The following is a 19,059-nucleotide window of genomic DNA, read 5'->3' on the forward strand; positions in this document are numbered from 1 at the left end:
AATCACGTGTTCTTTTTGTGGAAAATTTTTTCATCAAAACTGTTTGTCTAATCAAATATTATTTAAAAAACAAATCTTAAAATTAAATACTTATGAACACAATTATTACAATGATAACTTTTATGATTTGCAATAATGATATTTTACTTTCTTTATCCTGCAGGACAATTTTTTTACGTAAACCTATAAAGACGAATACCAATCCTACCGATATTGGCTTTACGTCGGCTCAGTTTGTTTACATTTATCGTCAAAAACACGTCCAACAAAAATCAAGAAGTGGAAATTCATAAAAATTAGTCATGGTAATTTATTATGTTTTCTGTGTATATTTATCATAATATTATCATCGTTCTCCGGCGCGATATACCCAAGTTTAAAAATATGGTCAGCTATGTTCAGCATTGCTTCCTCATTAAATCGCTGTCGCGTAAATAACAACAATATACACAGTAGTCGTTATGACCAAGTCATATCATAGCCAGTATATTATATATTATACGATACGTAAATGTCGGCTTTCTCATTATCGGCTCATAAGAAATAGGAAAGAAAGCCGGCAGACCATATAATATAATATACTTGACGGCGTAACGGTCCGCGGTGTATACAATGTAAATGTTAAATTAAAAACTATTATTATGTAGGTACCTAATATATATATATTACACTCGTATATATTATTATGAGTATAATATAACAATATCGTGTTTTCGTCTATAGACCTGCGCAGTGCTCACGACAATATGCATAACATAATATCGTCTGTACGATTACAATAATATCTATATCGAGACCAAGCTACTTTTACCGACGGATTCGTCACAGAACCGCTAATATAGATCGATGCACTTTACAATCAATACTATTTTCACCGGAACAATACGACGCAGTAGACGGTTATACTATACTATATAGGCACTTGCGGACGAAATAATATGTACAATTATTGTGATATCGACAAAACATTATATATATAATTATGGTTTTTTTTCAAATGTGTTTTGATTTGAAGTGATTCAAAAAGAACTGTTTGAAAATTATATTTTTATCTTGTAATTTTTTTTTACTTTATAACTTTTTTGAATACATTCTGAAGTCCACGCAAAATATTTTTCGGTGCAACATCGCATAAAAATCGAATTTAAACAGTGGTTAGAGGTATACCTAGTAATAATATAATGCCATAATATAATAATATTATAATATTATATAATATTGGTGTGCAATACGTAACTATAGTAATATATTGTTTTAACTTGTATTTATATCAATATTTAGCTACACGTCCGAAATTCGAAAAAAAATTTTAAATTAAATTAAATTTATAAAATGATAAGTAACTCCGGAAAATATTCTTCTACGGCACTCATAATATGAAATTAAAAATGTACAAAATATGTTTTCGTTCAAAAGAGTAAAAACTTGAATTATAATTTATTATGATTGAAATCGGTAAGCAGTTCAATTTTTTTTTATTTTTTTGTAGAATATAATATTAACAACCATAATATTATGTTCAAATAATATGTACACTTTTCGAAACAACGAGTGTTTTTCCATTTAAAAAAAACCATCGCACACTATAGACATAATAATATGTTATCTGACGCACCCTGTAGGTACACCTACACGTAATATACGGGAACTGCAGGCCGTGCGCATTCGGTACGAGCTATAAAATTCATCGTTGATTATTATCAATGACGGTAATAAGTGGTTGACATTCTAAATCCCAATAACAGCCCAATGTCGAGCGTCATTATTATTATTATTATGTCTGCGAGTTTCGTCCGCCGGCAGGGTGGGGGGGGGGGGTCGCGGGTAAATCACCGGGTATCCGGCCAATCGTGTATTATTATGCACACAATAAAATAATAATAATATTATCGTGCACGCGGTCGGCCGGTCGGTCGGTCGGTCGGTGGGAGAGAGGACACGCGCCGCGGCCGCGAGCTTGGAATCGCGATCCATGCCGGCATGTCACACGCGACGCACACCCGCGACATAGACGCACGCGCGACAAAAACGTGATCCGAACGACGCACGGAATCGATCCGATCTCGGCACTTCGGCGCGGTGCAGCGATCGTACGGTGGTGGTGCAATACACGGTGCATATAACATACCTCTAATATCGTATACGACACATCACACGCGTTATCGTACAGGTACACCGCGCCCGCCCCGGAACAGTGCAATACGCACCCAATATATTATTATTATGGCCGATTATTCGGCACTCACCGTGCTGTTCGTCTCGCTGTCCATATTCGTGTTCTTCAAGTACTGCCTGGGCAATCCGCACGGCGACGGGCTGGGCGCGTTCCGTTACGACAACGCCACCAGGCCCGCGCTCCAGCACGTGGTGTACGACGAGTTCGCCGGGTCCGCTAGCGCCCAACTGCAGTTCGTCTGATGCCACGGCAGCCCGGAACACGACGCATCGCCGTCGGATCACACGCAGTACCGCTTCTTTTATACAAACGGTAACGGCGCTCTAACTTCTAAGCGTGTATGGGTACTGCGAGTGTGCCCGCGACGCGACGGTCCCGCGCACAAATATGCATAGGTACTCTGTCCAGCGAGAACAAGCCGCGGCCCGACGGAAATCGGTTCTTCTGCGCGACACCCTGCCAAAGTGCAACCGGTCTCGATGACAGGGTGTCACGCGGGAATGCGCAGAATCGACGTTTTCTCTTGCTGGACTAAAAAAAGGTAATTTCATTTTTGAAAATGCACCCCCGCTTCGGTGACTTCTGGATCTGCTACTGCGGCTAGACGGCGATTTCGAAAATGCCGGTTCACAAGTCACAACTAGGTACAGTGATTCGTTATCATAATAACCTGCACACACCTAGTCTTAAAATAGTTAAAATGTTTTATCAATTACTATTTAGTATTTACTATAACTATATAAGTACGTATAACGTTACTATTATGTATATAAATGTGAAGTATCTATTGAATTTTAATACAAAATGGACAAAATCAAATCATAATTATATACGATTTAAAGTTAGTTGTAAAACGTTTAAAATAAAATAACTTCAATATTTTCTTCCCGTGCATCTATAACTATTATGCATTTATTTAAATAGATAAATTGACTTACTTATTTTGTTACAGCTTATTTAACGTCACTTCATGTTTGTGACTGCACACAACTTGATAGCTATAAAAATCGAAGTCACTTTTGACCAGTTTTCATAGAAGAATACTTAGATGAATTTATTTTACTACAATAATAGATATATTTGTACGACGCCATATATTTATATGGATATCAAAACCGTGTTAATGTTCAGTGTAAATTTGTATTTATATTTTTGTTAGTAGGTAATTACTAATTTATTTATTTTTTTGAATACCTAACTTAAGAAATTTAAAACCTATTTTGAAAAGTTGTTACTATTACTGCGCAGTGCTCCTTAAAAAAATCTCGGACATTACTTAGATGAATGTGTTTGAATTTTTTGGGTTGGATACATTGTATCTAGTTCAAACCGAATCTGTATTGGTGCTTAATTATTTGTTACGGATTCAGTATTTTATATTTTTTATAACAACTAGCTGCTGGGTTATTTTTATTCATAAAATAAATTGAAATTACCTAAAGTTTAATACACTATAATAATATATTCCGTTATACATATATTATACAGATAATAATATGATTAAATACAATTTTGTGTATGTACCTTGTTAATATAAGAGTAAATGTGTATGTTTACAACGTTAGAAAAAAAACATACTCTGTTTTTCATACTAAACACCCACAAATGATTTAAATATATTAGTACGACGAAGGTCAATAACCACTCACTTTTTATTTTATACAGTAGGTATTTTATTTTCTAGTTTTTATTGAACGATATGGCTATATGTTACACGCCAATATAATATTACATAGCCATATAAAATAAATATATGGTACCTACCGCTAATAGTACCATATTTCCCCTTCTCTTAATCGCGTATAGCTGTATAATATATATTATATATATATATATATAGTAAATGGTAAGAATGTTTAAAACATAACATTATCATCATCGACGCGTTAAAAGATGTCGAGATGAAATCGTTGTTTATTCAGTAATAAATATTCATAGGCATATTATGCCTGCAGTTAGTATACTATACCTGTATTGTATTAGATGGAAAACGTACGTTACCGAATCAACAACAACTATGGAACAACATATTATGCGAGTCGTGTTCAAACGTATAGACGGCAGATACAAATTTATTAAGTCACGGTAAATTCATTGCCAAAACAGTTTAACGTAAAAAAAAAAAAAAAACGATTTTGAATCAATTTAATAGCGATATCGAACAAAAAAAAAAAAAAAAACAACATAATCTTGAAACGTGATGTCCTTCGGCGTGTAGCAATGAAAAATAATTGAGAACACGGTTACTCGAATACCGAATTGCAAATTCTAAAACACCGTTTTAATTTGAAATCCGTACGCGATATATGTTAATGGTTTATCGTGTCTTATATACTTATTTGAGTTATTATATAACATGCGTGCATTAGCCAAAAAATAACATTTCACGGTGTTTTTGTTTAATAATGGTAAAAAACATAACGAGACCTGAAATGTGTATCTAGTACATGGGTACCTATGTGTTAGGTATACTGTATTGGTAGGTATATATTGTATAATATACAAAGTGAATATGGCATGCTGGGATTTAAAAATAATATAATTATTGTTAATTTTGTATGCTCTGGTTCGACCAAATTTATCGATTTAGAATCTGATAAAACAAAAAATATATAAATTTATTTTAAAAATAATTGAGAACACGGTTACTAGAATACCGAATTGCAAATTCTAAAACACCGTTTTAATTTGAAATCCGTACGCGAAAATGTTAATGGTTTATCGTGTCTTATATACTTATTTGAGTTATTATATAACATGCGTGCATTAGCTAAAAAATAACATTTCACTGTGTTTTTGTTTAATAATGGTAAAAAACTTAACGAGACCTCAAATGTGAATATAGTACATGGATACGTGTTATGTATAGGTACTGTATTGGTAGGTATATATTGTATATACGAAGTAAAGATGGCATGCTGGAATTTAAAAAAATTTAACTATTGTTAATTTTGTACTCTGATTTGACCAAATTTATCGATTTATAATCTGATAAGACAAAAAATGTATAAATATATTTTAATTTATATAATTTATCTCAAATAATGAAATTTATATTATTAATTCAAAATTCAAACGAGTATAGTTTCTCAGTTATTAAAATAATTTTACTTACTAAATTACTAAGAATAATGAAATCATTAAAAATGGTTTTCAAAAATATCAAATAGATGTAATATTAGATATGGTATTAATGATACCCGGCTCATTTTAACAAATTGTAAATTTTTATAAATTAATAACAATTACTAACATTTAAAAATCACGCCATAGCCGTCATATCTTCAAAACACAACTCTTTCGAACTTTGATTTTGATACATCTAAATGTTCGGAAAAATTATACACTAAATAATTTATCGTAGAAAAGGGGGATTTTCATTTTGAAATTACTCCTTAAGTAATACAGAATATATAAAGAATTTTAAAATATGGTCCTTATGGACATTAAAAAATTCCAAAATAACCGCATTTTCTAAGAAAAAAGTGGGTGATTTGGTGATACTCATTGCTGGGTTCATCACATTTTATATTATATTTATATGTAGCTGTTAATATGTTTATTAATGTATTGTATAGACAGTACTCGATATTTACCTAAGTATTTTAGACCTTGGTCCTTCGATATGTCGTTAAAAGGATTTCGATTCAATATAACAAACGTTGGTACTAATTGTTAGCCTAATAATTCAAAATATATGCAAATATTAGATGTATATATCGTAAATCTATAAAAAATATAATAATCATCTATAATATTAATTAAAACTTGCAATAGTGAATTATTTAAAAAATAATTTTGTAAACGGTTATTGCAGATTTTACCAACATATATTAATTTCATAAATTACAATGAAACATGTTTCCGTTATTTTTTTGAAAAACACTTAAGGTGGGTATTTTGTTACCGATTTGGTGATGCTCATTGCTCGATTCATTATCTTGTATATTATATTTATATGTAGTTGTATAATTGTTGTATATACCTCAATCTATTTATTAATGCATTTTATAGACAGTACCTACTCGATATTTACCTAAAGATTTTAGACCTAGGTCCTTCAATATGTCGTTAAAAGAATTTCGATTCAATCAATAAACGTAGGTACTAATTAGCCTAATAATTTAAAATATATGCAAATATTAGATGTATATATCGTAATTCTATAAAAAAAAATAATAATCATCTATATAGACTATAATATTAATTAAAACTTGCAATAATGAATTATTTAAAAAATAGTTTTGAAAAAGGTTATTGCAGATTTTACCAAAATATATTAATTTCACAAATTACAATAAAACAGGTTTTCGTTATTTTTTTGAACACTTAAGGGGGGGGGGGGGGATTCAGTACCGTGATTTTCTGTCTTTATACATAACACACGCGTGCAACATAGGATTTTCGCTACAGACGTGTTCTTTTCCAAACGTCCTAATTGATCTAATATGAAGCGATAAGAATTCTAAAAAAAGATTTGAAATTGACTTTCCCGACTTATTATCCTCCCAAATTCTTAAAAAAAAAAGTAATTTATTTCAATTTTGGAGGAGTAAAATCAAAAAATCAAAAACGTGAGGATTTAGGACTTGACGACAAATTTAAACCTGTTTTCAGAATTCTTATCGTTTCACTATATCAATCGATACATTTGGCAAAGAATACGGTAAAAATCCTATGCCTTGCAGCGTGTGTTCGACGAAAACAGAAAATCATGGTGTCGAATCCTATTAAAAATACCAACATTTAGCTGGCAAATCATGCTGAGAACAAATTTCTCCTCGAACGCAATGGTTGTTTAATACCGTATAATGAATAATGATTAATTATTGATGATAAATATTAAATTGCTTATGCCATCTGCAGGTGAGACGAGTAACTCGAGGTGAGACATATCACCCGATATTCTGCAAGTAGTTCTGTATCCTGTCCGCAAACTATTTGTTTGTATTATGATTTACTATTTTGCACCTATACTTACTATTCGATATTTAGGTCATTGTAATCGACAATTATTTGTTTACATATTATTTAGAATTTATCCGTGTTTTTTTTTTTAATTTATTCATTGTGAATACAGAAAACGATTACGATGGAAAGATTAGATAATACTGTCAAATATATTAAGCTGGACATTATACATATACAAGTAATTCTGGTTCTAAAATATTATTATATATTGTATTCCCACCTGCGGAATATTTGGTTATGAATAAAAGTAAATGGTGATGAATAACAAACACGATAAAGGACGCTCTATAAATATAAATAGGTAGTTGATTTTTATTTTTAAAAAAATTATCGGTATTCGCGATGTTTCTAGCATTCAAAATGTGTTGAACTCTGATAAGTCTGCATATGCAATTTAGAATGTTCTGCTAAAAAAATAGTAATTGGCTTTTTATGTTAGTTAACTTTTATTTATTTTTTTTTTTTTCGTTTTAGATATCTGCCACTCATTTGGACTAAATCCACACACGACGTCTCGAAGAATTGAGAAGTCTGAATAATTATCAATAACTGAATGACATCCAGCTCGATGTGGCTTCCATTACTATTAATTTCCCGACTTGGAAACGAAATTCCATAGTTATTCGTACACTACTTGACTAGTAGTGCCTGCACCAGTACATACTACCAGACTATGGCTACCCCGCAATGACTACTATTGTAAGCCTTCGTCATGCTTCGGAAAATGAATATTTTTTCCAATAATAATAATCACCTACATATTATTATTAAAATATTAAATCTATCGCAGTGACGTGATGAAGAAAAAACTGCCAAACGGTACTATGATCAAAATAAATCGTTATTTTATATGGAAATAACAAATGAAAAAGAAAAAAGATGATTTCATATACTTGTATAATATTTATATATATTACTCTCATACAAAAAATACACGTTATAATGTCCACATCATTACATCATACTTCGGTATTAATTAATTTTAAATAACAGTTAGGTAGGTCTACTTGCTAGTTTTATCAATTCATATTGTATAACATGTAAATAGTTTTAAATATTTAAAATTATTGAAGTATCATTATTTGATATTATACCTGTAAATATAGATTTAACAAATATAATATGACTATATTATTATAACCATCGCAAATGAATTTTATTTTCATTGTTTCAAAGTTCAAATAGACAAGTCTTAACTATCATCACTTATTTTCATTTTTATAGTATTGTACTACTATTGTTATTTACGTGTATACCTTAGTTTATAATGTAATATACTAAGTGAATGCTGTATATATGTAAAATTGTTAACCGACATAACTATTTTATTATATTACCTATACATATTATACACCTCATGGCTCATGGTTTGTATTCAGTTATGAACAAGCTTGGTTTGAATATACTTATTAGTTGATAATTTAATTTTTCTCAGCTGACTAATGGATGGCTATGTGAACTGACCTGTACCATGTTCTATGATAAACTTTAAAGTCCCTTCACCTTGTGTCCGTCATATACTCACATGTATCCATTTTCTATGCCTAAATTCAACACCAATTGTCTTGAGAACCAGCCATTAATTAGAATGATGTGTGCGGTAATTGGTAAATGGCATCATCTTATTAGTATATTTTGTATTTGTTGTTAATTGTTATGTATAATATTATAAATTATTATTAGTTAATATTGTTAAAACATGTTCATGTAATTGGGCTTCAGCCCGTATTGTTAAATAATATAAATTAAATAAATACAAAAATATGTTCTATTTACATGCATGTGAATATATGTATAATAAAATGAACAATTTCCTCTTCTATCCTATGATGTAAAACATAATATATAGGTATTTATAAGTTAAATACATAAAACACTTAATTTTGAAGTTCTTTATTGAACAAAACTGCATTTTATACAAAACTTTAAACATGATTAAATGTAAGTACTTATATAAATGCAAACAATTTACAAATAAATTATTAGACTAAAATATTGTATACTTAATTTTTACGAAAACTTTTTACAATTTATATTTTTAATGCCAATAGTACAAAATATACTGAAATAAATTATTAAATATACCACGATAACGAATAACAATATTTTAGATTTAAAAAATCTATTACACCGTACCTATAAATGGGTATTATAATATTGCATTCGTCCTTGTTATTAACTGTACCTATTTGAGCCGATATTGTAAATTGTATTTCTACCTACTTAATGTTTAATTAGTATTATGGTTGTTGATACTAATACTTTCTGTTTCTGAAATTTTCTGTTCGGCTTGGCTGTTTAACAGTGGCGCTATAAGACTCGATAGTTTGAAACGATTCCTAAAAATAAATAAATGATCAGTTTAATTTTTGTATAAACGTTTAGCACATGTACACAAAATAATATGTTATTATAGTGATTGGTGAGAATATAATATCGTAGAATATATCTAGAATATAACATCATACGTGTGTCTATATACACTCTACGTTTACGGGGTGTGTCCACAGTTATGTGAAGTGATGGACTAAATTTAATATTAAAATAACTTTAAGTAATGGAAAATAAATAGGTTACGAATTATTGTTGTTACCTAATTAATAAATAATAAGGAACATATTATCATACATAACTTGAATGGAAAATCCTGCTTTTATCCCATCACGATTGAGTTTTTTCAATTTAAAAAAAATCCATTAACTTTCACTAAAGCTATATATACAATTCTATATAATAGGTATAGACACACAATTTATAGAATAATAACAATATATTTTAATACATTGTGAATTCTAGTGAAACTAGGACATATTTTTATTCTTTATTAAATGTGAGTACTTATTAGGTATATATTTTTAAATTTGAAAAAATCCTAAATTGAGTTAAGTTAAGTTTTTAATTTAGGAACCTTTTAAAGTTATCATAATTTATTCATACCATTTTAAATAGTTTGTTTAAATTGTCTATACAAATAAAACTCTTCTCTCTAATACTTAGAATTTATAAAATGGACAAATAATATAATAGTTAATTCTATAACAATTCTGATATACAGGTGAAACCTTTGATAAGTCGCAATTTAAGAGAAATTCCTTCTTTTTTTTTTACTTGTAGAGGATTTTGACTTTCAACGGTTAGGTTAGGTTACATTAGGGAAGGAAACGACAATTATTTCGACTTATTAAGGTTTTAGACTCATCGAGGTTCCACTGTAAGTAGTAGTTAATAGTTCTAAGCTGAAGAGTCCGAGCATACCTAAACCTGCAGTGACATTTCATATGTGTATATTATAAATATATCTAAAACGTAATAAATGAATTTAAAAAATATAATAAAAAACACATTTGGGTTTTAATATTTTCCAAATGATTTATAAGTAACTTTGATAAAATTGTTTAAATATTGAATTGTTTTACTCCCTTTTACACCCTTTTACCTCGAAACTTTTGATTGCTTACTTATAAATTCTAATATATATTAACCTGCAGCTCAGAATATGGTATATATTTGTAACCTAAACTACATAATATACATTGTGCATGTATATCAAATATTGATATTATGTATCATGATGTTTATCAATTACAATAATATATATATAGGCTATAGGTACCTACACAAATACAGTAAATTCCTATTAAACGTGTTCGTATTTTAATGATTTTTCGTACTATTATTACATTTGCACGAAGACAGTTCCATACACAATTTTTACATAACTTTGAGAGTTACAAACGGTGCATAATAGTATACTACACAGAATATTATAGATTATAAAAATAAAAATAAATATTTAACAGATATATATCAAACATTGTGTGATTAGTCATTAGTGATACCCAATTGATACTTTTAACAGCGAACACTCACATGGAAAGATAGTAACTCTTAGAAACTATATTTTTTGACAATTTATTCAATTCTGCCATTTTATGTTGCCCTTTATGTAACAAACATACTTTCTTGGTAAACCAATTTTCGTATTTTCCCATTGCCCATACTTTATTAACTTAATTTTTAAACTATAGATAAAAACTGTATTTTAGATTCTAAACGGTTAGGTTAGCGATGCATGTTCTACAATGTATGTATTATTATTATTGAAAATATAATTTGTGTTTTATGTGTCTGTCATCGTTTTTTGGAGGAGTAAAAAATGTTTTAATCGTCCACATTGAGAGTGGTTTATGATAGAAAATTGAATCATGTAGGTAGTGTTGAACGTTGGTACTAAGGGTTAACTAAAGTTTTTTTCGATTTATGTTTTTCTATGTCAAAAAGTTTGAAAATGTAATATAAGGTTAATCATACGATTTTTATAGCAATTATCTATAATATAAAGTCACCATTTTTTTATAAGCGTTGAATGTTCATATTTTCACAAAATAACGAACATGTGCAAATTATTTTCTAGTTAAATACATACCTACAATTTTTCATTTTTAATGCATAGTTGAAGCTTGAAAATCTAGTACAAGGTTTTTCATAAGTTGTTAATCATATGATTTTGCTTGATTTATTGAAATTAAAAAGCGGTATGGTTTACATTATATCTATCATTTAAAATCATTTGTTGTTATAATAAGTCATTCAACAACAAATATAATGGTACAATTACAATAACAAGAGCAATATAAAATGTCAAAATCGTAATTATTTTCAATTCTTCATAAAGAAATTTTCAAGTTATTAATTTTTGAAATAATGAATGGTCACCGAAGTTGGACTACACTAATTGTCATAGTCTATAGGTACCATGTCTCGTCATATCGAGGTACTTATCACTTATACCCCTCTGCCAGTTTCCGGTACGCCTTTTTTGCCATTTTCGAAATTTAATAAATATAGTAATTTTACTGTTTTATTATTGTAGTAGGCAATCCTCTTATTATCATGCCGTAAGTATATAATATAGGAAACCACAAAAATTGGCCAAGAAAATTAATGTCCATAGGTTAAACAGATCCCACCTTGGCACTTTGTGGCTTGTGTGTATGTATTAATTTTTATATGCATAAGTATTCGTACTATATACACGTTTAATATACGTCACGGGAACCAATCGCGATGGAATATATAAATTTGGGCTCCACAATTTATATAACACCTGTCGATCTACCTATAGGTACTATCAATTTTCTACATACTTATAATGTATCACTGATTAATGACATATCAACGCGCCTGTGATCACGTGTTTTTTTTTAACGTACCTACTCAATACGTATACGATACCTACAACTGTATAAACTACGCAAAATATTATAAAAATGAATAATTATAAACTATCATATAATGCTTCTGCAGGTGCGTAGGTAAGTAATATTATTATGTTAAATATAGGTAATTAGGTTATAGCAATACTGACTTCTTGGCGGCCTGCCTATGTCGGTTGTTGCACTTGAACCCGGTGCACTCGACACCCGTCGGCCGGTGTTCCGACGCTGCGCCTGCAAACTCCGAGTTGAGAAACTGCGCGCCGGCCATGGACATAATCTGGAACAGGCCGTCGGCCGGGGCCAGCACCACTTTCAGGTCGCTCAGGCTGATCCGCACGTTCTCGGTGCCGTTCTGCCGCTGGTCGTACGTCACCACGTCCTCCGCGTCCGGCGCTGCGGGCTCGGCCAGCGGGGCCGCGATGGTCACTGCCGCCCCGGCGGTCAGCGCCAACAGGACGTAACCGCTCCAAAACAATTGTCGGCGCATAGTGGCAGCGACGACGACGACGATGACGGGGACTGACGTGGATCGCTGAGCGCGTATTGATATGATGATGGATCCGCAGATCTCGCAGGACGTATGTTTGTGACGGTAATATTATGTACGCGACGTCGTGTCGATCCGTGCTCAGATCGCGGTGACGGCGGGATTCGCTGCAGACGTTACACCGGAGGAACTGCGCTAACTGGACCGGTGGACGGCTGCAAGGACAAAGTGCTCTGTCTCCTCCGCCGGCCCGCGACGACGGCGCGTAGCTCCGACGATGAGCTGCAGGAGGAGGATGTGGCGACGGTCGCGGAGCTGTGCGGCGGAAGAGGTGGACGCGGATCTCTGCGCGGAGATCTCGCGGAACGTTCGCAGAATAGCCTCCTACTTCGCGTAAAACCGGTCGATGCCCGGTGTATCTATTTGTATGTTATAGGTATACGCGTACCTATATATTATTATAATAATAATATCATTATTGCAGTTCGGGTCATTGACGCGTAACCTCCATACGACATGACCGTTACTGCTTGCACATAATGATATGCGATGTACCTGTGTGTCCGATATCCCCCGTTAATGTATTTATAAATATAATATAATAATTTATATGGGTACCTGCGTAAATATCAAACAGAAGTACCCAAGTACAGTAAGTACCGAATACAGTATAATTATCTTTATTAGGTATGTACGTTCCGCCTCATCTATATATATATGTTACCGGTAAAGTGTTGAATCCGGTATTATATAGAAATCCTAGGTATTCTATAGAATGCCAAAAATGAGCAGTAAAAGTATAAAATACATACAATAACTAGGTATTCTATAGATTACCTAACCTAAAGCAGGAAAAGTATACAATCAATATAAAACTTCACCTAACCTTTGAAATCAATGATTAATGCTTATCTTGACGACTATCTTATCGCATATATAGGTGCAGCAGAAACGTATATTATTATAGAAGTCTGCAGCCGCCTGTATTAATATAACGATCGCGGAGAAGATGGCGGCGTGCTTTGAAAAAATTGTAATTCATTAACAAGTACAATACCGCTATCGCCTATCTACTGCAATATATTATGTGGGTACTACAGAGATATAGGGGATTTCTAGAATATTAATATAATCATATGAGTATAACCTCTACCGGCTACTGTAATCGGATCCACCAACCACTATATTATACAAACATGCCTATAGGTACCACTGAATTTTTGTTGGGGACTATACACCCCTACTTCCGAAGATTTTACCACTGTTCTCTATTATTACTCGGGTGTTTATGAAAAAAAATAAATAGGTACTAATTATAGAAAAAGTTATAGACATCTTTGTCGATATGATAAAAGTCCCATAATAATTCGTTCTCAAAAATAAACACTTTCAACGCATATATAAAATATATAATACATTTACGAGATCAAACATATTTTAGCTCTCCTGTACAATGTAAAAACTAAAAACTTTTGGGCCTCTTTTTTCATCAATGTTTATTTGAACGAGTTCGAGCTATATCGTGACTTCTATGTGTCTTCTGTAACTTTACATAATTTTTTACTCTATATTTTACTCTATTTTTTACTTAAAATTTTCATGCCGTTCAGTTTAGGACTATAACACTTAGTGTTATTTACATCAATAATTAATGAACAATAAAACGTATTATTTTTTGTGGAAAAGGTATGCGGAATGTAGTATCTAATATTATTCCATTTTATTTTAGTTAAGGTATAAACAATAAATAAATTGTTTCCACAAAAAATATTGTATGAATAGATTGTTTTATACCACATAAATATTATATACCTACCAATTTGATTTAAATGTAGATTAATTTGAAAATTTCCGGAAATCACTTAAAAATGAACGGTGAATATACCTACCTACCTAGTTAATCGGCTAAGTTTTTTAAAAAAATTATATTGTAAGCGTGATGCGTACATAATTATTCAATGAACCAGAAAGTCCTTATTTTAAATAAATATAATATGATAATAAATACCTACGTTTCTTTGACTATTCTCAGCCAATTTCACGTTATAATAATATATTATATGTATAGTTAGATATTTGAAAAAAATACTTTTCTGATTGATTATTCTATTTATGAAACCACATTTTTCCCTCTATACTTTTTAAAACATAGATATCATTAACTTATCATCTAAAAAATTTAATTTTTTAAAGAAATATTTAAAGTACTTATAACTAATAATATTTTTTTTAAAAATACAAATCATCAGTGATGGTAAAACCGTATAACACAAATAATTATAATAAATGATATATAAAAACCAACCAATTTGAAATGAAAAATATTTATTTGATTTTAGGATTAAAAAAATTGTTTCCTACAACGTAATAATATAGTTTATTTTAGTTGTATGTAGGTACAAAATCCACTATAACAAACGTTTATAAAGTTTTAATAACAATCCATCAAAATCGCCCGATGTGCCTATCAACCAAAATAAATGTAACACATATAAATCGTTATTGAAAAACAATTTAAAATCTATCAAAGAAGATAATATAATAAGAAGAAAATACGTGAATAGATGTGTATAACCTACTTATGAATTTGTCACTTAGTTTTAACCTACCTACAATTTAACAAGCACAAACATACCAACATGGAATCATATAAAATGCGTAGCGACTACAATTTGAACAGTTATTGTTACCTATCAATTGTACCCACCTATAAGACAAATGTGTACTCTAATAATAATTGGACAATATTTTCTAAATACAAATATCTAAGATGAATCGAAAGTCAATCAAATGTTTATACCAGCCAAAATATTAAAGGTAGGTAGGTATATGAAAGTGAACTAACAGATCCAAAATTCTGCAGTTTTACATTTATTCACGAATCTCACAGTTTGTTTATTATTCCAATATTATAATTTATAGTCAATTTTTATTTAACATTATAACAATTTATTGCTAAACAAAATATCTACATATATATATATAATATTTATTTTAGTACGTTTTCAAAAATGTTGTGCCTGGGGCAGTAGGGCTATGATGCCTAAATCCGGCACTGCATGTCTATATAGTGGTTCTGGAGTAAGAGTTAATTCGATTTGAAAAACCGTATTAAATTATTAATAAAACGATTATAGGTATAATAATTGAGTAATTTTACGAATTTATAAGAAAACACGTTAATTAATTCTATATTTATGTAAGAATAAAAACCAATTAAATATTACCATACTACCCTTATTCGTACTTTTATTAATTATTAATCTTGCATTAGGTACCTACCCAAAAAGCATCTTATGGGAAGTTCACCGCTGAGAGACCGCTAATACGATTGCCAGCCAGTACCGCATACGCCGTACGCCTTACCACGTCGCAGCCCGTAGGTACTATTGTACTAAGTACTGAATTAACGTCCCGAAAGACAAAGGTCGAGTCCAGTGAACAGCAACTGCCCAACTGAAAGAATGCGATTCAACAAACGTAAAGGCGTGTCCAAAAGTAGCAGCTTTTGCCGCGTGGCATGAGTGTGACGTCACAAATTTGTTTTCTGCGGCTTTTATAAATGCCGCACGGCAAATTTTCCGATCGGCCTAGTAGGCGGTCAACATCAAAGGTAAGCCGCGTAGCTTGTGTGTGGACGTATTCTCGACAAAGGCTCGCGGCAATAGTATATCTTCTTAGGTATTCTTATACATTTTTTAATATTTAAATTATTTTTTAAATAATTATAATCGAAAAACAAATGCCGCATCGTCTGGACGCTGAAGAAGATTTCTAAAAAGCGGCCCCACCACACCGGGGACAAGTGCCGTATATGCGGAAAACCGTTTTCCCTTACTATACGTGATCATCAATGGTGGGACTTGATGCGAGGCGGTTTACTAATCGTCCCCTACCCAACTTAAAGGTGGTGTGGAATGTGGAAATCACCCTGCGAGTCCCTGCCATCCGGGTCGGGCGCTCATAGCAATGTCCAGACGACATGATTTTCCCGAGGCTGACTGGTACGCAGGATGATGATTCTCCTGGCGTCAAAAGTTCCTAATATGTCGTCACCCTGGCCCCGCGAGACGACTAATCTCCGCGATAAACTTGACATGGTTGACTTAAAAAGTCAAGAAGAGAAGAATATATCTACGGTAGATAATCATTGGCGGAAATCAGGGGCTTGAAAGGGCTTAGTCCCCGCTCACATTAATATTAACAAAGTTGGCCCCCCTACTATAGATAATGGAACTATTAATGTCAAAATAAACTAAAATGACAAAATATACGAAACGACTTATGAGAAAAAAAAAATATTTTTTATATTAAAGTTAACTTCCAGCGAAAATAAAGTTAAGTTCCTTATTAGTTGTATGAAAGTTAACTTCCAGCGAAAATAAAGTTAAGTTCCTTATTAGTTGTATGAAAGTTAAGTTCCAGTGAAATTAAAGTTAAGTTCCGTTTAAGGTTTATGAAAGTTAAGTTCCTGGTAAATTAAAGTTAAGTTCCGTTTAAGGTTTAGGAAAGTTAAGTTCCAGTGCAATTAAAGTTAAGTTCCTTATTAGTTGTATGAAAGTTAAGTTCCAGTGAAATTAAAGTTAAGTTCCGTTTAAGGTTTATGAAAGTTAAGTTCCACTGCAATTAAAGTTAAGTTCCTGGTAAATTAAAGTTAAGTTCCGTTTAAGGTTTATGAAAGTTAAGTTCCAGTGCAATTAAAGTTAAGTTCCATTTAAGGTTTATGAAAGTTAAGTTCCAGCGAAATTATAGTTAAGTCACTGGTAAATTAAAGTTGAGTTCCATTTAAGGTATAACAAAGTTAAGTTCCTGGTAAATTAAAGTTGAGTTCCATTTAAGGTATACTAAAGTTAAGTTCCAGTTAAATTAAAGTTAAGTTCCATTTAAATTAAAGTTTAGTTCCGTTTAAGGTTTATGAAAATTAAGTTCCAGTGAAATTAAAGTTAAGTTCCATATTAGTTTTATTAAAGTTAAGTTCCTAGTAAATTAAAGTTGAGTTCCGTTTAAGGTATATTAAAGTTAAGTTCCTGGTAAATGAAAGTTTAGTTCCAGCGAAATTAAAGTTAAGTTCCATAATAGTTTTATTAAAGATAAGTTCCACGGAACTCAACTTTAATTTGACTGGAACTTGACTTTGATTTAATAGGAACTTTAGTGGAACTTTAATTTGACTGGAATGGAACTCAACTTATAACTTCACTGGAACTATTTTGTTGTAATTTAAAATAGTCTATTATTATAATTTAAATACACGATGGCTATCATTTTCTCAGAATACTGCTGAATACGAAATTAATAATAATGATTTAATATGTTAATTTTAAATGTATTCAATATATTTTAGATTTTAGATTCTGAGCGGACGATGACTGTATTAATTTTACAATGATGTGTTTTTTAATTCTTAAATTTTTAAATTATTTTTTCTTGTGGTCTGTGTAAACGTTAAGTATTTGTAATAAAGATTCAATTTTCATATATAATATTAAATGTATTATAGGCACTCAGAACGTATTCATATGTTTATTTTTAGTTTAGTTGTAAGTATTTAATAAATAATAATAGGTATACGAAATTGAGTTTTCGAATAATAATTTATTGTTTGTATTAGTACCTACACCATATAATAGGGAACTAAAATGTTGTAAAATTTTAATTTGGCAGGTGTAGTGCATATATGATGTAGGTACAAATGTATTTTTGGTGTAAGGGTGCTGTAAGATCAATTTATGAGAGTCCTTGCATTCAATTGTTAGGATTTTTTTATATGAATAATTAATAGTAAAAAGCTATTAAAATATCTATTATTTGTATTTATTTGTTAATAATAATTAAGACTTAAATATTAGCAGTAATCTTGTTCCTTTCACAAATTTTTTTTTAATTATTCTTAATTTAATTTACATTTATCTCAAAGTGATATCTGAATAATCATTCAATGATGAATTTAAAGTTAAATTCCCGATTACATTAATTATTGGATTATAAATTAGAATAAACTACAGTTTCCAGCTTCTACTACAACATTATTTTATGTTTTTAATTTTGAAAATGCAATCTGCACCTTGTGCCGGTGATTTCACACGTAATATAATAAAATTTATACTAGTGATGGGTACCCGATTGTTGAACTAAATTATCTACACGATTACAAAAAAAAAAACCTATGAAGTATAAACATCCGCATTTCTATTAACTATAAATTC

The 19,059-nt window shown here is 30.9% G+C and overlaps 1 protein-coding gene and 1 pseudogene across 1 annotated transcript; one reads left to right on the forward strand and one right to left on the reverse strand.

The window, feature by feature from the left end:
• The first annotated feature begins 1,980 nt into the window (after positions 1-1,980).
• On the forward strand, positions 1,981-8,928 carry LOC132941045 (uncharacterized; annotated as a pseudogene).
• Positions 8,929-9,024: 96 nt separating this feature from the next.
• On the reverse strand, positions 9,025-13,134 carry LOC132941046 (uncharacterized). Its single transcript, XM_061008894.1, has 2 exons — positions 12,516-13,134; positions 9,025-9,486 (listed from the first exon to the last, which is right to left on the reverse strand). Exons 1-2 carry the CDS (start codon positions 12,851-12,853, stop codon positions 9,378-9,380), a joined length of 447 nt encoding a protein of 148 aa, XP_060864877.1. The 5' UTR covers positions 12,854-13,134; the 3' UTR covers positions 9,025-9,377.
• Between the last annotated feature and the right edge of the window lie 5,925 nt (positions 13,135-19,059).

Source organism: Metopolophium dirhodum, chromosome 3 (assembly GCF_019925205.1).
Source record: "Metopolophium dirhodum isolate CAU chromosome 3, ASM1992520v1, whole genome shotgun sequence".
NCBI lineage: Eukaryota > Metazoa > Arthropoda > Insecta > Hemiptera > Aphididae > Metopolophium > Metopolophium dirhodum.